Genomic DNA, 25484 nt, shown 5'->3' with positions numbered 1-25484 from the left:
GACAGGTCTTGGCGGTCTGCTGGATATGAGCAGAGAAGGAGAGAGAAGAGTCAAAGATGACCCCAAGGTTTCGAGCTGAGGAGACAGGGAGAATGAGAGAGCCATCAACAGAAATAGAAAACGGGGGGAGCGGGGAGGTGGTTTGGGGGGGAAAATTAGAAGCTCGGTTTTGGTCATATTTAATTTCAGGTGGCATTGAGACATCCAGACAGCAATGTCAGACAAGCACGCTGAAACTTTGGTTTGGATGCAAGGTGAGATATCAGGGGTAGAAAGGTAGATTTGGGAGTCGTCAGCATAGAGGTGGTAGGAAAAGCCATGGGATGAGATTAATGAACCAAGGGAAGAAGTGTAGATAGAAAAGAGGAGGGGACCAAGAACAGAACCCTGGGTACGCCAACAGGCAGAGGGATAGAAGTAGAAGAGGATCCACCAGAGTGAACACTAAAGGTGCGGAGGGAGAGGTAGGAAGAGAACCAGGAAAGGACAGAGCCCTGGAATCCAAGTGAGGACAGGGTATCGAGAAGTATGCTGTGATCGACAGTGTCAAAAGCAGCGGAAAGATCAAGAAGAATGAGGATGGAATATTGACCTCTGGATTTAGCCAGTAATAGGTCATTGGAGACTTTAGTAAGCGCAGTTTCGGTTGAGTGGAGAGGGCGAAAACCAGATTGTAATGGGTCAAGAATAGCATGTGAGGAGAGAAAATCAAGGCAGCGGCGGTGAACAGCACGCTCAAGTAATTTGGAGAGAAAAGGAAGGAGGGAGATGGGTCGGTAATTAGAGGGACAAGTAGGGTCAAGTGAAGGCTTCTTAAGGAGAGGTGTGACCACAGCATGTTTAAAGGCAGCAGGGACAGTCGCAGTGGAAAGTGAGAGGTGAGAATGTGACAGATAAAAGGAATAAGAGTAGGAGAGATGGCATTAAGAAGGTGGGTGGGAATGGGATCAGAGGAACAGGTGGTACATTTTGAGGAAGAAAGGAGAAGTGTAGTTTCCTCAATAGTAACTTCAGGAAAGGAGGAAAGGGAATGAGGGGAAGGAGAGAGAGGGGAACGGACTAGTGGAGGGAGAGCTGGTGAGGTAGAGAAAGCAAGGTTTATCTTTTGAACCTTGTTGTGAAAGAATTCAGCAAGGGTCTGAGGAGATAGTGAAGGGGGAGTTGGGGGAGGGGGCACCTTGAGGAGAGAGTTCAATGTGGTGAAGAGAAGTCGAGGATTAGAGCCAAGAGAGTTGGTCAGTTGGATATAATAATCCTGTTTGGCACGTAAAAGAGCAGATTGGAAGGAGGTCAGCATGAACTTAAAGTGTAAGAAATCAGCAAGGGCCCGAGATTTCCGCCAGAGGCGTTCGGCGGAGCGGGTACAGGAACGTAGGTAGCGGATATTAGAAGTCAGCCAAGGTTGGGGTTTTGTACGCCTTACAGGGCGGGTCATCAAAGGTGCAAGAGTGTCTAAGGCAGAGGATAGAGTATTGTTGTAAGAAGAAACAGCCTTGTTGACAGACGTGGATGGTGCCACAGTAGAGAGGAGGTTTGAAACATGGGAGGATAGAGATGAAGGGTCAATGTCGTGAAGATTCCTAGATAAATTAGATAGGATAGGACGGGACTGGGAGGGAGGAGATTTAAGTGTGAAAGTTATAAGATGGTGATCAGAGAGGGGAAGATCGGAGGCAAGGAAACTAGAGGGTGAACAGTTGGAGGAGAAGATGAGATCTAGACAGTGACCATTTTGATGAGTGGGGGAGGTGGAGCATAGTTGGAGATTAAAGGACGACGTTAAAGCGAGTAACTTGGAAATATAAGAGTTGGAAGGATCATTAGCAGGAATATTAAAGTCACCAAGGATGAGAGAGGGGGAGGAAGGATCATGGAAGAAGGCAAGCCAGGCATCAAAGTCACTGAGAAAGGATGAAAGGGACTTATCAGGGGGACGATAAATGACCGCTATTCGAAGAGGCAGAGGAGAGAAAAGGCGGATAGAGTGGACTTCAAAGGAGGAAAAACAGTGAGATTGAGGTGGAAGAAGGGGTAGAAATCCAAGTGAGGACAGGGTATCGAGAAGTATGCTGTGATCGACAGTGTCAAAAGCAGCGGAAAGATCAAGAAGAATGAGGATGGAATATTGACCTCTGGATTAGCCAGTAATAGGTCATTGGAGACTTTAGTAAGCGCAGTTTCGGTTGAGTGGAGAGGGCGAAAACCAGATTGTAGTCACAGAAGAGGGGGTAAACAGCATACAAATATAAACAGAAACACAGAAAAAGCAAACACTGGGCCTTCAGGATTGAGATAAATGTTATCCTTTAATTCTGAAAATTATCTCAATCCTAAAGGCCCAGTGTTTGCTTTTTCTGTGTTTCTGTATAAGTCCAGATAGCCCAATTCTGAAGACCACACTTTCAAAAAGATAAAACAGGTCCAGAAGGCAGCTACTAAAATGAACAGTGGTCTCTGTCAAAAAGCATATGGGGACAGACTTATAGACCTCAATACGTCTACTCTGGAAGAAAGATGAGAAAGAAGGGAGATGATATAGGTAAATGCTCAGGAAGTGAGTCTATTTTAACTTAAAGGAAACTTGGGAAAGAGAGAGCATAGAATTAAGTTAAAAAGGGGATAGACAGGAGTAATCTGAGGAAAATCTTCTATATGGAAAGGGTGGTGGAATAATGGAATAACCTCTTTGTGGAGGTGGTGGAGATGAGGACTGTATAGTAGACGGTATGGATGGGCAGACTGGATACACCATGTGACCTTTATCCAGTGGCGTTCCGTGCTTGGCTGACACCCGGGGCGGATCGCCGCTGCGCACCCCCCCCCGGGTGCAGTGCAACATGGCGTCCCCCCCAGCATGGAACGGCACCCCCCTCCCGGCGTGGACCCCCCCTGGCGCAGCGCCTCTCACTCCCCCCCCCCCCCAACAGTCCCTACCAGCTGAGCTCCGTGCACCGGCCGGCACGTCGAATCTGCAGCGCTGCTGACTGTAAAAGAAGAAAACCGTCTTGTCGTTGGCCCTTCACTCACTGAGTCCCGCCCTCTGATGTAACTTCCTATTTCCTCGAGGACGAGACACAGTGAGTGAAGGGCCAACGACGAGACAGTTTTCTTCTTTTACAGTCAGCAGCGCTGCAGATTCGAGGTGCCGGGTGCACAGAGCTCAGCTGATAGGCAGGTGGGGACTGTCGGATGGGGGGGGAGTGAGAGGCGCTGCGCCGGGGGTTGGTCCACGCCAGGGGGGGTGCCGTGCCACGCCAGGGGGGTGGACGGAGCACCCCCCACCCATTGACACCCGGGGCGGACCGCCCCCTCCGCCCCGCCCTTGCTACGCCACTGCCTCTATCTGCCATCATTTTCTCTGCTTCTCTGTTTCTATGTATGTACACGGAAGGATATTAGTATACCACCTTATACAGGTACACTTACACATAGGGCTTAATTTGTAGATAAAAAGATGTGGAACTGTGGACCAAGGGGGAAGGGCAGGAGAAACAGGAGAAGGGCTGGATTAGAGAGTCAAGTGGAGGAAAAGTCCATAGTCTGCTATTGAGACAGACATGGGAAGCAACTACTTGCCCTGGGATTTGTAGTATGGAGTGCAGTGGCGTAGCTACGTGGGGCCTGAGGGGGCCAGGGCCCCCGCAGATTCACCCCTGGACCCCCCTCCCGGCGAACCCGCCCCCGCTGCCGCCTACCTTTACTTTTGCTGGCGGGGGACCCCACTCCCCGCCAGCCGACGTCTTCTCAGTCCTTCCTGCTCTTCAATTTGTTTGCTGACGTCCTGCACGTTGTACGTGCAGGACGTCAGACTCAGAGAACAGTTCAACGTGCAGGACGTCAGCAAACAAATTGAAGAGCAGGAAGCGACTGAGAAGAAGACGTCGGCTGGCGGGGAGTGGGATCCCCCGCCAGCAAAAGTAAAGGTAGGCTGCTGCAGCGGCGGGTTAGCGGCGGGAGGGGGGGGGGCGGCGCCGGGGGAGGGCTAAAATGTGCCCCTCCCCCGGGCTCTGGACCCCTCCCCCACAGAAGGCTGGCTACGCCCCTGATGGAGTGTTGCCATGATTTGGGTTTCTGCCAGGTACTCGTGACCTGGCTTGGCCGCTGTTTGGAAACAGGATACTAGGCTAGATGGACCACTGGTCTGACCCAGTATGGCTACTCCTTAAGTTCTTATGAGTGGCTAATCCCTGTTACGCTCTAGGCTCACCCGATCTCTCCTCTTCCATGAAGGCTGGCTGCTGTTCTGGATCTGGAGTCTGAAAAGAAGGTGTAGATCCGCGTTCTAGGAGGCTCTCCCAGAAGTGAATCTCTGCTTAGCCACACATATATAAAAGGGCAATTTCAAAGCTATTTCTGCAGCTAATACAGCATTTACCCCATAGAAATGAGTTCTTTGAAAACTGTCTGTCTGCTCTGCAGGTAAAATGAAGCGCATTGCTCTTCAGCTTGTACAGTTTTGCCTGTACTATGTGGAGGAATAGGATCAACGCAGAGGAAGGGACCTGCAGTTCTTCGATCAGAATAAAGAGCAGAACTGCAAACCTAGACTGGAGTAGAGGGTTAATGGCTTTATTGCATCACAATACCACTGTGGCCCAGATGCACAAAACCTAATGAGGTAGCAATGTGCTTTTTAAATTGGTTATAGCAGGTTTAGCAAGCAAGAAGTACAGCGAGACGTGCACAAAGGGGTTCTGCGGGCTGTTTTCCTGTCACGGTAGCAGCTAATGATAATCGCAAGCTAAGATATTAAAATGAGCTACTTACCACTTAAATGTGCATGCAAAGCAATGCAGAGCCGTTTTCCAAGTCATGCACAGAAGCATAGTAACATATATATAGTAAATGACAGCAGATAAAGACCTGAACGGTCCATCCAGTCTGCCCAAGATAAACTCATTTTACATGATTTGTCCCTGCCTTTCTCAGGGCACAGACCGTAGAAGTCCGCCCTGCACAGGTTTTATTCTTCAAATACCGGCGTCACCACCCAATGTCCGCTAAGATTCCATAGATCCATTCCTTCTATACAGGATTCCTTTGTGTTTTTATCCCACGCATGCTTGAATTCCATTACCGTTTTCATCTCCACCACCTCCCGCGAGAGGGCATTCCACGTATCCACCACTTCCTGACATTACTCCTGAGTCTCCCCGCCCCCCTGCAACCTCAATTCATGTCCTCTAGTTCTACCACCTTCCCATCTCCGGAAAAGGTTTGTATGCGGATTAATACCTTTCAAATATTTGACCGTCTGTATCATGTCACCCCTGTTTCTCCTTTCCTCCAAGGTATACATGTTCAGGTCGGCAAGTCTCTCCTCGTACGGTTTGCAACGCAAATCCCATACCATTTCCGTAGCTTTTCTTTGCACCGCTTCCAGTCTTTTTACACTGGAAGCAGCTCCTACTATTACCGTGAAAAATTTGATGGGTGGTCAGGGGCTTCCGGTACTACCTGGGATGACAGGAGACAGGACTTTTCAGTGGCTGCCGGCAGCTTGCAGGTCTTTTAAAAAGAGAACCGAACATTTGGGCTGGCTGTGAGGTAGGTGACAGCTAAAAAAATTCTCTATAAAGAGGGAGGCAGAGAAAGGAATTGAGCTAAGGTGGACTGCCTTTGCCTTGGGCAGAAAAATGTGCCAGATTTCCAGTAGGGGCTCCTCTGAAAGTCATCTGATCACCCCAAAGAGAAACCTGAAGAGTGTTTTACTTTCCTAAAGACCCACAAGGAAGAATTGTAAGCTAAAGGACTTCTTGAGAAGGAATGGGATATTTGAGTAACTCTAAACAGGCGATTTAGTACTTCAAAGTAAATGCTAAGAAGTTCCAGTCTAGGCAAGTTTTTAGCTGTTTTGCAGTAGTTCTTTTGTCACAGAACTTGAATATTGTTGGATTTTTAAAAAACCCTAAAAAAAAAAAAGCAACTAATTTTTGGGCTAGTAAATCAGGCTTTTTACATACACACAGTTTGTATGTGTGTATGAAAACCATCTGTGTCATGCGCAGAGCAGCCACGCTTAGCAATAGGCTGCTCTGCGCATGCTCAGTTGGCTTACTGGCTTCTCCCCCATCGCATGCAAATGAGCCCTGTTCGCAAAAGCAGCGAGAAGCTCATTTGCATGCAATTCTCTTTGGGGATCCCTCAGTGATTTTTACTGATTTGAAAATACAGACAGATTCTTAATGGGGATCTTAGTGCATCTGGGCCTGTGTCTCATGTGGCCATAGTTCACCTGCAAAGGCTGCATCAGGAGCAGCAACTAGAAGGGGATAAATAAGGAAACACTTATAGCCTCCAATTTGTTTGGGTTTTTTTTGATACTACACAAGGCCGCCGAGAGACTGAGAGGGCCCGGGGCAGGGCCACCCCCCCCCCCCCTCCCAAGGATTGTCATCGCTGCTGCCTCCTCCAGGATCTCTGCCACTGTCACCCCCCTGGGCTGGAGGCAGGTCCGCTGCCCCCTCCAGGATCATCGCCACTGCTGCCCCCTAGGATCGCCACTGCTGCTGCCCCCCCCCCCCCCCCCGCCGCAATTCCAAATATCTTGGCTGGCAGGGATCCTGAGACCTCGCCACCAGAAGAAGTCTTCCTCCAGCGCTGTTCTTCACTCGGCCGCATTGCCTGCCCTGCCCCTGCAGATGCTTTTTCTCTCACGTCGCTCATGCTCAGTTTTGTTTTGTTTTTTGTTACATTTGTACCCCACACTTTCCCACTCATGGCAGGCTCAATGCGGCAGGCAATGGAGGGTTAAGTGACTTGCCCAGAGTCACAAGGAGCTGCCTGTGCCGGGAATCAAACTCAGTTCCTCAGGACCAAAGTCCACCACCCTAACCACTAGGCCACTCCTCCACTCCGAGCATTTCAAAACCGAGCATGCACGGCCTGAGGGGAAAAGCAGCCGCTTGGCAGGCAATGTGGCAGATTGAAGAGCAGCATTGGAGGAAGACCTCTTCTGCTGGTGGGGCCTGGGGGGACCCCTGCCAGCCAAACCAGAGGCCCTGGCCTGAAGTCCTGCTATGTCCGCTCCTCTCCAGCCTCCAAGGGGGGCCCGGCACCAGAGTTTTCTCTCTCCTGCTCCTGTCGGGACGCGATCACCCGGGTTTCATCAGTAGCAGGAGAGAGAGAGAGAGAGAGAGAAAGAGACACCCCGGTGCCGGGCCCCCCTTGGAGGCCGGGCCTGGGGAATTTGCCCCCCCCCCCTCTGCAGCCCTGATAATACAAGCCCATAGGAGCAGCCTGGAGGCTATTTGCCATCAGGAGCTATTTCTACAGCAGGTTTCTTAATCCAGTCCTTGGGACCCACCTAGCCAGTCAGGTTTTCAGGATACCCACAATGAATATGCATGAGAGAGATTTGCATACGATGGAGACAGTGCATACTAACTCATCTCATGCATATTCATTGTGGGTATCCTGAAAACCTGACTGCCCAGGTGGGTCCCGAGGACTGGGTTGAGGACTCCTGTTGTAGATGAAAGTGTGCCCCCATTTTTTGTTGTTGCCCCTGATGCAGCCTTTGTAGGCGAAACGTGGCCACATTGAGCACAATGTTGTTGCGTTGCAATAAAGCCTTTAAACTTCTACCCCAGTCTGTGTTTGGTGGTCTGCTCTAATAGGAGGAATTTCTGCAGACACAGTTGGGTTTTGGGGAGGTAGCGACACACATTGTTTTGTCCAAAAGGAGTGCTCACAGTACAAACCTGCTGCTACATTTAACATGGGCACATGTGTAATTTTGACACAAGTACCCATCGAGTTTGCACCAGTGCAGGCAGTTTATTTTGTAACTGGAGGAACAGCCCACTGGGAGTGAAGGAGTAGCCTAGAGGTTAGTGCAGTGGACTTTGATCCTGGGGAGCTGGGTTCAATTCCCACTGTAGCTCCTTGTGACTCTGGGCAAGTCACTTAACCCTCCATTGCCCCAGGTACGAATAAGTACCTGAATATACTATGTAAACCACTTTGAATGTAGTTGCAAAAACCTCAGAAAGGCAGTATATCAAGTCCCATTTCCCTTTCCCTATTTGAGATTCTACATGGAACGTTGCTACTATTGAGATTTTGTTGCTACTATTTGACATTCTACATGGAATGTTGCTACTATTGGAGATTCTACATGGAATGTTGCTATTCCACTAGCAACATTCCATGTAGAAGCCTGCCCTTGCAGATCAGCAACGCGGCTGCGCAGGCTTCTGTTTCTGTGAGTCTGACGTCCTGCACCTACGTGCAGGACGTCAGACTCACAGAAACAGAAGCCTGCGCGGCAAGGGCAGGCTTCTAGATGGAATGTTGCTAGTGGAGGAGTAGCCTAGTGGTTAGTGCAGTGGACTTTGATCCTGGGGAGCTGGGTTCAATTCCCACTGTAGCTCCTTGTGACTCTGGGCAAGTCACTTAACCTTCCATTGCCCCAGGTACAAATAAGTACCTGTATATACAATGTAAACCACTTTGAACGTAGTTGCAAAAACCACAAAAAGGTGGCGTATTTCCCTCTATAAGTTTTGATTGGATGCTGAATATATATTAATGAATTAAAGTTTACCCTCAAGAACACATAGAGCAGGCACTAGAATGAACATTTCAGGACTTACAGTTATGTTGCTCTGTATAATTAGTCATTCCAGACTGGTAATGGACTATTAGAAATTAGCCGCGGATAGCCACATAACTAGAAATGACCCATCATAACCAGCAGTCTAATTGGCATTCTCAGCAAAGCTCGACTGGGTGTGGAGACCTTTATCATCTAGGAAATATTGTAGTGTAGCAATAAAAAGTAATCAAGGATCCCGAATCACTTCCCTTCTTATGCCTAGGAGAAAGGAACAACTGAAGGATGCAGTGGGAGCTTATTAGTAGTTTACTGGGATGTAGAGCTATAGGGGAGCGGCCTAATTATCACTGGGATTAATTAATTGTGAACTGATGTAGTTCAGCTGAGCTCAGCTGGCTTCTCTTACCAAGGTAGTTCTTGCTGTTGTCTGTCACCTTGATGTGGGTGGCACCAGCAGGGATCATGGTTACCTCATTGTATTCAAACAACCCTATGGATTACAAAACAGTAGTCAGGTACAGCAGATGATATCACTTCCCCCCGAATAAATCAGGGGTAGTTACACTTCTAAAAGAGCAACTGAAAATGTGATTCAAAATGACTAAATTTGTAAATACAATACACGAATATAGGAATAGATGTGGAAGGAAGGCTATATCTGCAAGTGTACAGCCTCTGCTCACACTCACTCCTACCTTTTAATAAAATGCCAATAATGAGTTTCATCTGAACCAAGGAGTCAACCTCCACCAGCACGGAGGATGCAAAACAATAGCTGCACAGACACACACATACAAAGTTTATTCCTCAGAGACACAGAATGGGAAAAAAAAGCTTTAAAGCTTTAGCGGATCAGTTCCAAGAAGAATAGCAAATAGCTACAAAAATACATACAGTGTACTGTATACTGAGAGGCTAAGGGTGCATAAAATACAAATTAATACAATATTAATACAATAATCAATGCAATAATTAATACATAAAATATTAATAATTAATACATAAAATACAAATTAATGTACGTGTCCAACTTTACCTACTTGAGCACACAGTTATGGAACTTAGTAACATAGTAGATGACGGCAGAAAAAGACCTGCACGGTCCATCCAGTCTGCCCAACAAGATAACTCATATGTGCTACTTTTTGTGTATACCCTACCTTGATTTGTACCTGTCCTCTTCAGGGCACAGACCGTATAAGTCTGCCCAGCTCTATCCTCGCCTCCCAACCACCAGCCCTGCCTCCCAACCACCGGCTCTGGCACAGACCGTACAAGTCTGCCCAGCACTATCCCCGCCTCCCAACCTCCAGTCCCGCTTCCCACCACCATATGTGCTACTTTTTGTGTATACCTTACCTTGATTTGTACCTGTCCTCTTCAGGGCACAGACCGTATAAGTCTGCCCAGCTCTATCCTCGCCTCCCAACCACCAGCCCCGCCTCCCAACCACCGGCTCTGGCACAGACCGTATAAGTCTTCCCAGCACTATCCCCGCCTCCCTACCACCAGCCCCGCCTCCCGATCTTAAGCTCCTGAGGATCCATTCCTTCGGCACAGGATTCCTTTATGCTTATCCCACGCATGTTTGAATTCCGTTACTGTTTTCATTTCCACCACCTCCCGCGGGAGGGCATTCCAAGCATTCGCTACTCTCTCCATGAAAAAATACTTCCTGACATTTTTTTTGAGTCTGCCCCCCTTCAATCTCATTTCATGTCCTCTCGTTCTACCATCTTTCCATCTCCGGAAAAGGTTCGTTTGCGGATTAATACCTTTAAAATATTTGAACGTCTGTATCATATCACCCCTGTTTCTCCTTTCCTCCAGAGTATACACGTTTAGTTCAGCAAGTCTCTCCTCATACGTCTTGTTACGCAAATCCCATACCATTTGCGTTACAAGACGCATTGCCACGCAACTTAAAAACGATCCACGAACTAACGAGCTTCCGCAAACTACTGAAGACCCATCTTTTTAACAAGGCATACCACAAAGACCAACCAATGTGAATACACAGAACTCCTCACATATATTCAGGACTACCTTACAATATCTGCTTGTAACACTACTATCATGTTTTATCATTATCATGTTGACCAAGATCCTTCTGTAACACTAAATGTTTATTTCTAATATATTTCCACCATTCATGTATTGTAAGCCACATTGAGCCTGCAAAGAGGTGGGAAAATGTGGGATACAAATGCAATAAATAAATAATTAATAAATTGTTTTAAAATAATAGAGCACCTTTTTGAGGCATTCTAGCTAATTTGCTGCTCTATTGCAGATTTCTCTTGCCAGGGGCGTAGCCAGAACTTGTTTTTTTTTGGGGGGGGAGCCCCAAGGGTGATAAAGGAGACCAAGGATTTCCTCTCAGCGCTCCCCCCCCCCCCCCGCCACAACTGAAGCGTACTTTTGCTAGCAGGATGCTCAAGCCCTGCCACCCAGAGATTCAGTGCCACAGCTTCTTCTGCCCAGTGTTGCAGATGCAGTGAGAAAGCCGGCAGAATGCTCCACCCTTCGACGCTGGCACTTCCGCACATGCTCAGTTCAAAAGCATGAACTGAGCATGTGTAGAAGTGCCGGCATTGGTGAATGGAGCACCCCGCTGGCTTCTTGTTGCTCAGGCAGCAAGGGTTGGGGCTTGGGCCACAAATCTTCTCTGACTGGTGAGGCTTGAGCATCCCCGTCAGCCATGAATGTATTCTGGTGCTGCAGTTTTTAATGGGGAGGGGGTGGGTCTGAGCTCAAATTAGGGAGGGGGGCTGGCTAGCCCCCCCCCCCCCCCCCCCCCCTGTGGCTACACCACTGTCTCTCACAGGCAATATCTCCAAATGGCTTAGTTTTGCACATACTGTAACCATAAATAACCTCACTCCTAAAACAGGATATGTAGAGTGCGATCTCAGTCTGTCAAATGTACTGCTATCGCTCGCTTTAGTACTTGCATTGTTCCAAAGCAGCTTCCCTCTGGAGTTCATAAGATGTAACATGTATAAGCAATTTAACCAGGTGCGTCTGGAAATTCTTTTTAATCAAGCCTGTGGCATCCAAAACAATGGGACATTTTTCTGTATCTTTTGCCATGTTTTCTTGGTCTCAGGCTGAATTTCTTGGTACCTGAGGATCTTCCCTCTCTGCACAAGATTCACAGAGTAATCACTTGGGACTGACACCTCCATGATCAATAGGGTCTCTCGACAATGTTTAAAAAGTCCAGATTTATTGTGTAGTTCAAAAGACTCGACACGGCTGTGTTTCGGCCAACCGGCCTGCCTCAGGAGTCTTTGCAGTCTTTTAAAATTGTGTATGGAAAAACCATATGTTTGCTAATATACTATCAAATAAAAATCTTGTATATGAAATCGCAAATGCAAAACCCACTCCTTGGCGGGAAAATAGAAGCCCACTAAACTGCTCAAAGAGCAAAGCCATGCAAGATCGACAATCAAGAGTTGCCTTCTCAGTGCTCAACGAAAAAGGCTTTAGAGGAAGCGACTCTTGACTGCCGATCTTGCACAGCCTTTTCCATAGATAGTATTTTTGAATAGCATCCATGCCTGAAGTAAATTTTTGACCTTTGCAGCTGCTCCTCTAAGTTTTTTTTTTAAAACCATTCTCCACATTTTATCATAGTCTCCTTTTTCAAAGTTAAAAGCTAATGTATTGGATTTCCTATGTGTACTTACTCCAGTGATGATATCAAATCTAATCATGTTCCCCCCCGATATTCAGCCGGTGATGGTCAGCGTTTTTTTTAATGCTGATCGTCACTGGCTAAGCTATCCCCCAATTTTCAGTGTCAAGCCATGTCTGGCTACCGGCACTGAATACTGGGGGCTACACATGGGTGGGCTAGGCAGCGGGGCTTATGCAGGCCCAGCCAATATTCAGCCCTGGCCCACATATGAGTTATGCGGGCCCCAGCTGAATATCGGGTTAGGACCTGCATACGTTTTTTTTTTAAATTGAAGAATCCCAAGCTCTTGACGTGTCATATTCCCTCCCTCTCCCCTCCACAAGTCACTCCCCTTCCCCTAAATGTCACCCATCCCAACCCCCCCCCCCCAACCTTCAACTCCTCACCTCTCTGGTGGTCCAGTGTTGGTTGTCGGGGGCAGAAGCAGAGCCCCCTTGCTCCTGCCCCTTGTGGCACCTTCACAAAATAAATGGCTGCCGTGACCTCCTGTGGCAGCTCGAGGTACTCCTGCCCCCAACGACCACCACTGGACTACTTGAGATTAAGATAGGCTGGGGGAGGGGCCTACCTGAACTACAGAGAGGTGAGGGGTTGGGGGTGGGTGGGATGGGTGGCATTTGGGAGCGAGAGGGAGTGGCTTGTGCCTGTGGGTTGGCAGAGAGGGGAGGGGATGTGACACTTGTGGGCTGGAGGACTACAATTAAAAAAAAAAAAAGCTTATGCGGGTCCAGGACTGGCCTGATATTCAGCCGGGGCTCACATAAGCTTAAGCAGGTGAATTTAGCACAGCTTTTGAGCTGCCCTAAATTCACCTACTTAAGCTTATGTGGGTGTCAGCTGACTATCACCAGCACCTGCATAGGCCCCAGCTCCTCCCCAACACGCCCCCTGGCCCACCCCTGACCAGCCCACTTTTTGGGGGGCTGGTCAGAGGTGATATTCAGTGGCACTGCCTGGTTTAGTGCCACTGAACATCGGAGGTTGGGCGGGGACAGGCGATTTAAGCCCTCTTAAATTGCTTTGAATATTGGCCTCCGTATGATCACTTTTATCAAGTGGCCCCAGCACCACTACCTCCTGCACCATATCATGCCCTTCACTAAGGACTAGATCTGGAATTGCTCCGCCTCTTGTTGGTTCCTGAACCAGCTGCTCCATAAAGCAGTCCTTGATTTCATCAAGGAATTCTACCTCCCTAGCACGCCTTGATGTTACATTTACGCAGTCAATATTGGGGTAATTGAAATCAATAATATTTTCACTATCCTACCTATTATGCAACGTGTTTGAGGGACACTCTGGTAATAACACGAGAAAGCGGTCCGCCATTTTCTGTTCCAGTGAGATTGGAGACGGAGATACTTTACAGGCTTGGGATTGCGGTTATTTTGGAATATTCCCCTGAAGCAGCTATATTATTTAGCGAAACAGGGACCTTTTGAATGTCAAGAGCATAGTGGATACGGCTGGACTTTTCAAGATTTCATACATTGAGGATAAGTACTCTTGCCAAGCTTTAATATATATGAAAATTGTGTCTCCTATGCATCTGCTTGTTGGGACTTGTGGTTAAATTTATGAGAAATTTAGTTAGTGGAGTTTTTTTTGAAGACCCATGACTGATAAGGCCTCCTCATTATACAAAAGGCTTGTCCTTTAAGAAAGAGGAGTAGCCGAATGACCTGAGGTCTTTTTTTCTCCACTTTCTCGTGTTATTACCGGAGTGTCCCTCAAACACGTTGCATAATAGGTAGGATAGTGAAAATATTATTGATTCTAGATCCTACTTATTCCAAATTATTACAGTGGTAATTGAAATCACCCATTATTATTGTATTACCCAGTTTATTAACCTCTCTCATTTCTGATAACAGTTCATCCTAGCCAAGTGGATGGTTATATACTCCTATCACTATCCTTGTCCTCTTTACACATGGAATTTCTATCCATAGGGATAACAAGATGTGTTTGGTATCCTGCAGAATTTGTAGTCTATTCAATTCAAGACCCTCTTGAACGAATAATGCTACCCCTCCACCAATTCAATTCACCCTATCTCTGCGATACATTTTGCGTCCTGGTATGACACTGTCCTATTAGTTATCTTCCTTCTGCCAGGTCTCCGAGATGCCTATCTTTTCATTTAGTGCAATATATTCTAACTCTCTCATCTTCTGACCTTCTGGAATTTGCATAAAGACATTTCAAACAATGTTTGTTATTCCTATTTACAACTTGCTCAGCAGTTGGCAGTGATAATTTGCAATCTTTAAAATCTGCCTTCTCTGTATTTAAGGACACCTGGAGGGGCCTTTTCGATAGTGCGTCTAAGTCGGACTTTGGATGTTTTGTGCTAGAATCCAAATAGGAAATACACTCATTTTTGAAAAAGAAAAACGTCTTTAAAAAAAATACTGTTTCGAACAAGGTTTTGTGCTTTCTGCATTTATCTTTTTAGGCCATTTTCAAAAACAAACCACACAAGTTAAAAACGCACAAATTCAATCCATTGGGACGTGGAAGGGGCCAGCATTTTGAGTAGACTGGTCCACCAGACATCCCAGGAGAGCAATGGGGCGTCACAGAGGCCAATGTTGTAGACATATAAAATCTCCTAGATACGTATCTCACCGTTACCCCCTTATCTTGTCTGCTGAGCCCTCTACCCAAACAGTGCACCTCTACAATAGCCCTTATGGGTGAAGGGGGCACCTATATGTGGGTACAGTGGGTTTCTGGTCAGTTTTGGAGGGCTCACAGTTTCCACCACAAGTGTAACAAGTAGGGGGAGGTATGGGCCTGGGTCCACTTGTCTATAGTGCACAGCACCCACCACTACACTACTCCAGGGACTTGCATGCTGCTCTAGTAGACCTGGCTATAACATCTGACGCTGTCAGAGACTGGTGAGTGCTATTTTTATTCATATTTTTGAGGGGTAGGAGGGGTCATCCCTGAATCCCTCCAGTTGTCATCTGGTCATTTAGGGCACTTTTTTTTGTCTTTTTTGTTAGAAAATCAGATATAGATAGATCAAAATGTTGAAGTTATCGCCCTAGACGTTTTGGTTTTGTTCCATTATGGCTGTAAAACGTCCAAGTGTTAGGCACGCCCTAATCCCACCTTCAAGATGCCGACACGCCCCCTTGTGATTTGGACACACTGCAGATGAAATGCATAGATAGATGTCTACAAAACATAAGTACATAAGTAATGCCACACTGGGAAAAGACCAAGGGTCCATCGAGCCCTGCATCCAGTCACCGACAGCGGCCAATCCAGGCCAAGGGCACCTGGCAAGCTTCCCAAACGTACAAACATTCTGTACATGTTATTCCTGGAATTGTGGATTTTTCCCAAGTCCATTTAGTAGTGGTTTATGGACTTGTCCTTTAGGAAACCGTCTAACCCCTTTTTAAACTCTGCCAAGCTAACTGCCTTCACCACGTTCTCTGGCAACGAAGTCTAGAGTTTAATTATGCATTGGGTGAAGAAAAATTTTCTCCGGTTTGTTTTAAATTTACTACACTGTAGTTTCATCGCAGGTTTTGAAAATGCTGATTTGGATGTTTTGAGAAGAAATCCATCCAAATGGTACTTTATGACGCTTTTAGGGCGTGTTTCTCTTTCGAAAATGAGCCCATTGGTCTACTATGGTCTCTATTGCAACCTCGCTATCAGGATGCTCTATCTTCTCTGTTTTGGTGATATCTTTCAAAGATACCTTGTTCCGAATCATGTGCTTTTGACTGACTGTTGGCCTTCCCCTATTTTCTAGTTTAAAAGCTGCTCTATCTCCTGTTTAAATGTTGATGTCAGCAGCCTGAGCTCATCTTTCCGGAATAGACTTCCCCTTCACTAGAATGTTGCCCAGTTCCTAACAAATTTAAAACCCTCCTCCTTGCACCATCACCTCTTCCATGCATTGAGACTCTGGAGCTCTGCCTGTCTCTTGGGTCCTGCACGTGGAATGAGGGGCACTTTTGAAAATGCTACCCTGGAGTTTCTGGATTTCAGCTTTCTACCTAAGAGCCTAAATGTGGCTTTCAGAACCTCCCTACACATGTACCAAGACAGCATGGTCCTCCCCAGCAATGTCTAAAGTCTTATCTAGGAGATGCATGAGGCTCGTCACCTTCACACCATGCAGTCAAGTGACCATCTTCAAGTCCACCAGCCACCCAACTATCTACATGCCTAATGATTGAATCTCCAACTACAACGGGCAGGTGTACTGGGCTACACCTGGGCAGGTGACTGGGCTAGCTGCTAAGCGCTAATATTCAGCCATGCTAGCCAGCCATCTTGTGCTGAATATTAGAGCTTAGCTAGCTTAAGGCTATTTAACCAGCCAGGAGCTGTTCCTCGCTGGTTAAACAGCACTGAATATTGGATGGAATGTGTCTTGATTAGATCAATGGCATAGCCATGAGGGGACCTTGGGGGCCTGAGCTCCTCCAGTTTGGGGTCAGATCCCCTCCAAAACTGTGGCACCCGATGCATAGCTGGTGGGGATGCTGAAGCCCCACCAGCCAAATAGATTCACAGCCTGAGCCCCTGCATGTGTTACCTGAGCAGCAAGGAACTTAGGGAGGAGGGGGGTGATCCAGCTGCCAATACTGGCACTTCTGCTCATGCTCAGTTCATGCTGAAGCACCCCAACAACTTCCTCGCTGCTCAGGCAGCACAGGCAGGGGCTCCAGCAGTGAATCTCTTCAGGGGCATCCCCGCCAGCAAAGGTATGGTTTGTAACAGTGGAGAACAAGATGAGAGGAAATATGTGGCTCCCTCAGTCCACCCCTAAGCCCCCTCCCCAAAATGGAGCTCTGGCTACGCCCCTGGAATAGACAGTAAGTTCCATGAACCCAGTACTGTCTGTTATGTGTGTCTGTGCAGTGCTGCATACGACTGGAACACTGCAGAAATGTTAAGTAAATAACAGTTAAATGAAGGCAAAAGTTACCAGAAGGAGGGCGCTCAGTGGTGTAGACACTGTGATGGTGCCTGCACGAGGCATTCTTTCCCCCGCAGACTCCACAAATGTCTGTCTTCTCCCTAGAACCCAGGAGGAGATCACAACCAACTTGCTGACAAAGAAAAAAAAAGGGAAATTGTCATTATGAACTAATCCTGTAAGTTTCAAACCCCTGGAGCATTAGGCAACGAGAGAGGCGTAGCCAGACTTCGGTGGGAGGGGGGATCCAGAGCCCAGGTGAGGGGGCATATTTTAGTCCCCCCCCCGGTGCCGCCGGACACCCCCCGCCATTGCCGATCCCCCCCCCCGCCGCCGCCACCACCAACCTTGCCCCCCTGCCGATGACCCTCTCGATCCCCCCTCCCGCCGCCAACCCTCCCACGCCACCGCCGTCGCTGCCTACCTTTGCTGGCGAGGGACCCTAATCCCCGCCAGCCGAGGTCCTCTTGCTTCCCGCGGAAGGCTTCGTTCTGTTTCTGACGTCCTGCACGTCAAACTCACTGAAACAGAATGAAGCCTTGATCTGCAAGGCTTTGTTCTGTTTCAGTGAGTCTGACGTCCAAAGCCTTCCGTGGGAAGCAAGAGGACCTCAGGTGGCGGGGGTTGGGGTCCCCCACCAGCAAAGGTAGCCCACGGTGGGGAGGGTTGGCGGCGGGAGGGGGGGTCGAGAGGGTCGTCAGCAGGGGGGTCCAGGCCCAAATCTAAGGGGACCCAGGCCCCCTTTGCCCCATGTAGCTACGCCCCTGCGAGAGAAGGAACACTGGTGAATATCTCCTCTGCTCTGTGTGTTCTTAGCCCGTGATACTTTTACAGTTCAGTCCTTTAAGTTATTCTTCTAGTTCTGTTAAGATCACTGGATGTACCTCCCTTAATATCCAACAGGAGCTGGGCTGGTGACTGGCAGTGCTGCACATGGCCATGTGCAGGGAGCTGGGTTTGATTCCTGGCTCAGGTCTTCCACCACCTGGGCAGCCACAAAGGGAACATTAAAACCCCTACTGGGAGAGGGGAGGAGGAAAAGGAAAGGAAGCCACAGACATTATGCAGTGGTGACACCTACCCTCTAATTCTGTAAATGACTCACATCATTACATACACAATTGCGTATGTGGTTACAGAATAGAACTATTTACACACGTTACTTAATTGATCCTTGAGTGGCTCTTACTTGGTGATAGCTATCAATAATTGGCCTTAACTATTATTTATTGGCACTAATTTGCAATTATACACATGAGTAATGACCCTGTTCTGTGAAGCACAGTAGGAAATTGTTTTGCATGTAACTGCACAGGGGGTGTCCATGTGTGAGGGTCATGGGAGGTTTATGGGCGTTCTGTTCTTGCAGGTACTTTAGCGAATACTAGCAGTTAGGCACATGCATTTACACCCGTCATAGGCATGGCATAAGTGGTCCCGCCTTAATGTTGGCACATAAATGCTGACCCATAATGGCAATTTCCTGCTTAATTGCTGTTATAGAATGTTTGCTTAGCACATTAAATTTAGGCCCCTAACTTTAGGCAGCCTTTCTTGAACTGACCCTTGGTGTGTCCAGATTTGGGGTCCATGAGTGCAGGATTCTGGAAGGAGCACCGGTGTAAGCTGGGAGGGATTCCAAAAAGGGGAAAATCCATAAGTATTTGAGCAGGAACTCACTTCATCCACCAGCCCTCTGTTACACAGCTCCTGGTCTATATGTACCTGACGTCCTCTCCCTCCCTCTTGTTGACTCTGATACACAGTTTATTGATTGTAACCCTGTACCCCTCCCATTCTTTGCCCTATTTTTTGTCTGGTTGTTCTGTCTGTTCCTCCCCTCCCCCCCCCCCCCCCCCCATCCTGTATTTTATTAATCATTGTAAACTATCTGGGTTCTATGAGAGATGCAGAATATTAAATAAAACTGGAAAAAAGAGTTCTGATGCCACATCTCAGCCCTTGTTCTGACTGAGCCTGAAGACCAAAGGAGCAGGAGAATGTCATGCCAGGTTGTAAAGACCCCGTAACCACTCGCCTCCACCTACCCTCCTCTCCTCCTTCCTGTACACATTAATTGATTTGATTTGCTTACTTTATTTTTTGTCTATTAGATTGTAAGCTCTTTGAGCAGGGACTGTCTTTCTACTATGCTTGTGCAGCGCTGCGTACGCCTTGTAGCTCTATAGAAATGCTAAATAGTAGTAGTAGTAGTAGTAGTACAGCTAAGTGCACTGACATGACATTTGATAATCTGAGTCTTCAAGGGGGAAACAAATCCTCTGTTTCTCTGTATATTAGATTATTATGGGGCCATTTGCATAGATATGAGGGGGGCACTTTTAGCCCAAGTACAATGCAGTCAGTTTTCAAAGAGAAACTACTACCTCATTGCTTGTATTTGAAATTTGCATCCTCAAACTATGCATGCTACATGTATCCAGTACGTTTTTACTAGCAAAAAAGGTGCCGGTACTCAAATGCTAGGCCACCCTTCAGGAGTGAGGTGATCACTGAGGGATCCACCTCACAATAGCCAGGCCCCCTGCAACCAGTCACAGACACAAAAAAGTGGCACAGTGAGAGGCGGGGCTGGTGGTTGGGAGGCGGGGATAGTGCTGGGCAGACTTGTACGGTCTGTGCCCTGAAAAAGACAGGTACAAATCAAGGTAAGGTATACACAAAAAAGTGGCACATTTCTTGGGCAGACTGGATGGACCGTGCAGGCCTTTTTCTGCCGTCATCTACTATGTATGTTACTATGGTGTGTAGAACCTGAGCTCTTTCATTAAAACTTGGGGATCATAGGTCAATTTTAGCAGACAATGGAAAAGGTGCCGGTACTCAGTACCCTACCCCTGCATGTATCCATGTAACGTGCACCTATTATTTGTATGGGTAGCTGAGTGGGGGCATAAATTGCTTGTGCACATTTGAATGCCCACTGCTTTACTTTCCCTCCATAGCGTACCCTCAGGAATGCCTTTTTTTAACCCAGCTAAAAGTGTTAGGCCTGTGGAAACCTGCACTCACGCTCAGCAGGTGGGCAATTTTCAGACAGGCCCACTTCTCTGGGTAAAAAAACTTTAAGAACTGCTCTCTGTAATCTTCCTGGCATTTCCTGCATTAACTTTTTGATCATCTAAAAATTCTGCTCAGCTCCATTTCAGCTGCCAGCCAGAATTCTCTTCCCCTCTGCAGGAAGAGGAGGTTTCACGGGCTGGGAGCTCAGTCTACCTCAGCCAGAGACTAGAGAGGGGCACAAGGAGAAGGAACAGCAGCCAGGATAGAGGCCTCCCCAAACACAGGGGCAGCCAGCTCCTTTACCAGCTTGTGACATACTAGGGCCTTGAAGATGGAGCAGTTCAGCATATGACAGTAACACCTGTGAAGCTTGTAGATTTCCATGCAGGGGCATAGCTACGAGTGGGCCTGGATGGGCCCAGGCCCACCCAGTTTCGTCTCAGGCCCATCCTCACCTTCTCCCACCCCCGCCGTAGCGCTGCCTCCTCTCCTGCACTTCGTGGTCTCTGTCTCCCACCCTCATGGCAGCGCTTTCAATTTGCTATCAGCGCTGCCTGCCTGACAGCTGACAGAACCGGCGCGACGTCCTCCTGCTCCGGGGCCTTCCCTCTGCCGCATTGATTCAACTTCCTGTTTATGCAGGGTGGATTGTACGCGGCAGAGGGAAGGTCCCGGAGCAGGACGTCGTCGTGCCGCATCTGTCAGCTGTCAGGCAGGCAGCGCCAATAGAGCGCTGCCGCGGGGGTGGGAGACGGAGACCATGAAGTGCAGGAGAGGAGGCAGCGCCACAGTGGGAGAAGGTGAGTGGAGGCAGCGCCGATAACTTTAAATGTGCTGCGCGCTGCGTGTGTGTGTTGGGGGGGGGGTTGGGGTTGTAGTTGTAGTGCCCACCCATCCAACCCGCTGGCCCACCCAAAAATTGTCTTCTGGCTACGCCACTGTTTCCATGGGCAGAGTAGATATTGTTATTCAGGATCTGGGCCACTCATCTAGATATAATATAAGGTGAACAAGGGTTGACTACCCTACCTTCACTCAAAGGCTAAGACTTTTGTTTCTCCAGGAGGAGTTACAGATACCAAAAGACATAATAAAGCAACTCATGGGGACCCCCACTGCTTGGGACTTTTGTTTTATGGATTTTACACCATTGAATTGTGGGGTTTTTTTCCAAATCCCAGCCTGGCCAGGGGAACCCTTATTTCATTTTCCTTCCCACAATTTTTCCTCCACTAGCTGGAGCGATGAATAGACCCAAGGGAATCTTATAGTTTGGAGTATGGCTTGTGAAAATCTTTTTGTCAAATTCATTGGTTTATTATAGATTTGGGAAAACAACCCATACAGCCCTCTATTGTAAACTGCTCATTCTGTATGTTTATTTTCTGTATTCTGGACTATGCCCGTTCGGCCATTGGTGTTAGTCTAGCGTCCATCTTGTTTCGATAATACGGGTTGCCCCACCCCTTTACGGGGCCGTCCTTAGAGATGGGCGCCCCCATTCAATTATCCCCCTCCACGTTACTATGTTACTATGACTTACGAATAATGTTAGGAAGTACTTTTTCACAGAGAGGGAGGTGGATGCCTGGAATGCTCTCTCGCAGGAGGTGGTGGAGACAAAAACAGTAAAGGAATTCAACATTGCATGGGATAAGCACAAAGGATTTCAATATGGAAAGAGAATAAAACGAAAGCAACTTAGCTGTGCTTATGTGGAAAATCCAGTAGTTGAGAGAAGTAAGACTAGTGTCGGACAGATTTCTATGGCTTGTGTCCTGATTATGGCTAGATAGATCTTGTTGGGCTGGAGCAGATTTCAGTGGCATACCGGGGGGGGGGGGCGGGGGGGGTGGTCCGCCCCTGGTGCACGCCACTGGGGGGGTGCCGCGCGCCGGTTAGCGTCATTTGTTTCCATGCTCCCGTTGCCCCGGAACAGGAAGTAACCTGTACCGGGGCAGAGGGAGCATGGAAACGAATGACGCTAACCGGCGCGCGGCACCCCCCTCCAGTGGCGTGCACCCGGGGGGGGTTCTTTTGCCAGGGTGGGAGGGTGTCCCTTCGCCGGGGGGGGGGGGGCGCGCTGCACGGGGGGGGGCACTGCACCCAGGGGGCAGGGCGCATCGGTGATCCGTCCCGGGTGTCAGCGCCCCTCGGAACGCCACTGGCAGATTTCAACAGCAATTCTAGCAGTTGAAAATTAAGTCAGTGCCGGGCAGACTGCTACAATCTGTGCCCCAAAAATGGCAAGGACAGCTCAATATCAAGTATGGGTAAGTTATATCATATGTTAGGAGTTTATCTTATTGGAGAGTAGATGAACCATGATTATCATCATGATTCCCAGATGCTCTTGGCTGGGTTTGGCACTCTAAATATCGAATCCTTCTCAAGAACTTAAGATATTTAGAGATATTGGTGCAGGATGTTATTATTACTACTGTCATTTGCATTTGCAAATGGAGGTTTGTCTCAGGGCAGAGAGAATCTGCAAAAACAGAAGCATAGAAGGATATTTTATAATATCACAGGATTTAAAAGATTTGAAGACGGTTTTCTTTCTCAGTTGAGAACTCTGAACATCTGTTTCCACAATTTTGTTTCCTTATATTAATTACTGCATTAAAACGATTAGATGCTTACTGAGTAACCTACAGTAAAACTTTCCACTAAGTTAAGGCACATTAGGCACAAAACTACTACTACTACTACTACTTAACATTTCTAGAGCGCTACTAGGGTTACGCAGCGCTGTACAGATTAACAAAAAAGGACAGTCCCTGCTCCAAGGAGCTTACAATCTAATGGGCGAAATGTCAAGTTGGGGCAGTCTAGATTTCCTGAATAGAGGTTTGGTGGTTAGGTGCCAAAGGCGACATTGAAGAGGTGGGCTTTGAGCAAGGCTTTGAAGATGGGCAGAGAGGGGGCCTGGCGTATGGGCTCAGGGAATTTATTCCAGGCATGGGGTGAGGCGAGGCAGAAAGGGCGGAGCCTTGAGTTGGCGGTGGTGGAGAAGGGTACTGAAAGGAGGGATTTGTCTTGAGAACGGAGGTTAGGGGTAGGAATGTAAGGGGAGATGAGGGTAGAGAGGGGATGTAGCTCGAGTGCATTTGTAGGTTAAAAGGAGAAGGTTAAACTGTATGCGGTACCTGATTGGAAGCCAGTGAAGTGATTTGAGGAGAGGGGTGATATGAGTGTACCAGTCCAGGCGGAAGATAAGACGTGCAGCAGAGTTTTGAACGGACTGAAGGGGGGATAGATGGTAAAGTGGGAGGCCAGTGAGGAGTAGGTTGTAGTAGTCAAGGCAAGAGGTAATGATAGAGTGGATGATAACTGTTGGGAACATTTCCAACACACAACAGTGATCACCACCACATGCTGTTGGCATGGCCGATAATGCGGAATGTATTTAGGTACATCTTTGGAGGGGGTAGGACATTATTTGCTGCATTAAACAGTTAATGTGAGGTAATAACCGCTACTATAACTGAAAGGCACAGTCCCTGATCATTCTCCACATCCCCTAATAGGAATTTCCGTGTTAGATGCTTAATGCAGCAGTTAGCGTGCACTGATAGTTAATGTGGTTTGCCAGATTGTTAGCAGGTGTTGAAAGTCACACTAAACACCTACAGGCCAATGCTCAGAACTGCCACAGTAAAGTGAACAGCGCAGGAACCATATCACCGGATCAGCGCAGAAACCTAGCTTGCCAATGCTCAAAGGAAATAATATTCAAATTATATGTGCACTGTAAAAGCGAAAGCAAAAGCAAGGGGGGAACATGCTTAGTGCATACACAGAAGATTTTCGTAGTAAACTTGGCTCCTGTGCGCATGCGCCTGAAAAACCCGAATGTGAAGCAAACATTGGCATCTGTTTTCTGTGCCTTTAAATATAAGCGTTTCAATTTTTTTTAAAAACATGAAACACTTATATTTAAATTCAGGAAACAGGCGCCAATGTGTGCTTTCAGTTTTGGATTTGCTCAGACTCGCACACATTCGTCTCTCGCTACTAGCGCTTAGGGTTTCTACGGGCTTCCTTCTGCTTCCAAATTATATAAAGTCTGGCAGATTTTAAAGACAGGATCATGAGAAATCCTCTATTCAAACACCCTAACGCCTGTTCCGAGCTCAAGTTACTTTTTTTTTTTGCCAGTAAGGTGGCTTTGTTTTGCGTGCTATTCTCTGAGCATTGGGAGGGAACAGGAAATGACCTCACTGACATTCGTTTGACTGCATCTTGAGCAAGCTCACAGTCTTCCATGCTACAGCCTCTGAGCATTCTGCGCTCAGTAATGTGGATTGTAGTTCGGCGCTAATGGCCTCTTAACGCCCATATTTGGTTCTGAGCATTGGCCTGCTAGTGCAGCTTAGAAAATGGTCCCTTAGGTGTCTCCAGTGATCTCATTCTCTACCTATCTCATAGCTTCATGAGAGTTTCAGTCACTTATTTATTTATTTATTTATTTGGTTGGTTCACTTGTATCTCACATTTTCCCAGCTTATGCGGGCTCAATGTGGCTAACAAAGATACTAGAAAATTACAAAACACAGCAGGATAAAATTGGTCCAGACAGTGGCGGTGGGGCGGTCCGCCCTGGGTGCACGCTGCTGGGGGGTGTCGGCTCCGCTGGTTCCCTGCTCTCTCTGCCCCGGAACAGGTTACTTCCTGTTCTGGGGCAAAGAGAGCAGGGAACCAGTGGAGCCGATGCAGCTCCCAGTGACGTGCACTCGGGGCGGAGCGGCCCTCCCACCCGTCCCCTTTGCTATGTCAGAGGTAAGAGTGCGCTCCTGGGGGGGGGGGCGCGCTGAGGGGGGTGTGTGCAGCGGTGACCCACCCCGGGTGTCAGCCGCCCTCGCTACGGCACTGGGTCCAGAAAAAAGTGACAAATACAAGTACAGAAGCAGCTGAAAAAGAGAATACGGATGGGAATACAGGAGCAACAAAAGGGAAGCAGACAGAAGGGGAAAAAACGGGAAAACAAACAAAACGGAAAAAAAAAGGGGTTTAAAGAGCATTGTGGACTTCGGGGTAGGCTTTACTAAACAAATAAGTTTTTAGTAATTTTTTTAATGTTTGATGATCCGGTGTCTCTTTCAGGAGTCTCGGCAAAGCATTCCATATTGCACTTTAAAGTTTATTAAGCATCACAAAACTGGCGAAATATCGACAAGGCCTAAACAGGAGCATAAGAGGTTTTATTTTGATGCTCTGCAGTTTCAATTTACTCAGCC

General features: G+C 47.7%; 1 protein-coding gene across 2 annotated transcripts in view; it reads right to left on the bottom strand.

The window, feature by feature from the left end:
- LOC115459847 (ADAMTS-like protein 5) overlaps positions 1 to 25484 on the bottom strand; it is a 105724-nt gene that overhangs the window by 34523 nt on the left and 45717 nt on the right. For both annotated transcript variants that reach the window (XM_030189646.1, XM_030189645.1), the window contains exons 7-8: positions 17230 to 17353; positions 8967 to 9050 (exon numbers count right to left, since the gene is read on the bottom strand). In XM_030189646.1, coding sequence (XP_030045506.1) covers positions 8967 to 9050; positions 17230 to 17353 — 208 coding nt within the window. The remainder of the gene's footprint in view (positions 1 to 8966; positions 9051 to 17229; positions 17354 to 25484) is intronic.

This window comes from Microcaecilia unicolor, chromosome 1 (genome assembly GCF_901765095.1).
Source record: "Microcaecilia unicolor chromosome 1, aMicUni1.1, whole genome shotgun sequence".
NCBI lineage: Eukaryota > Metazoa > Chordata > Amphibia > Gymnophiona > Siphonopidae > Microcaecilia > Microcaecilia unicolor.
This window is presented reverse-complemented; position numbering and strand designations above follow the sequence as displayed.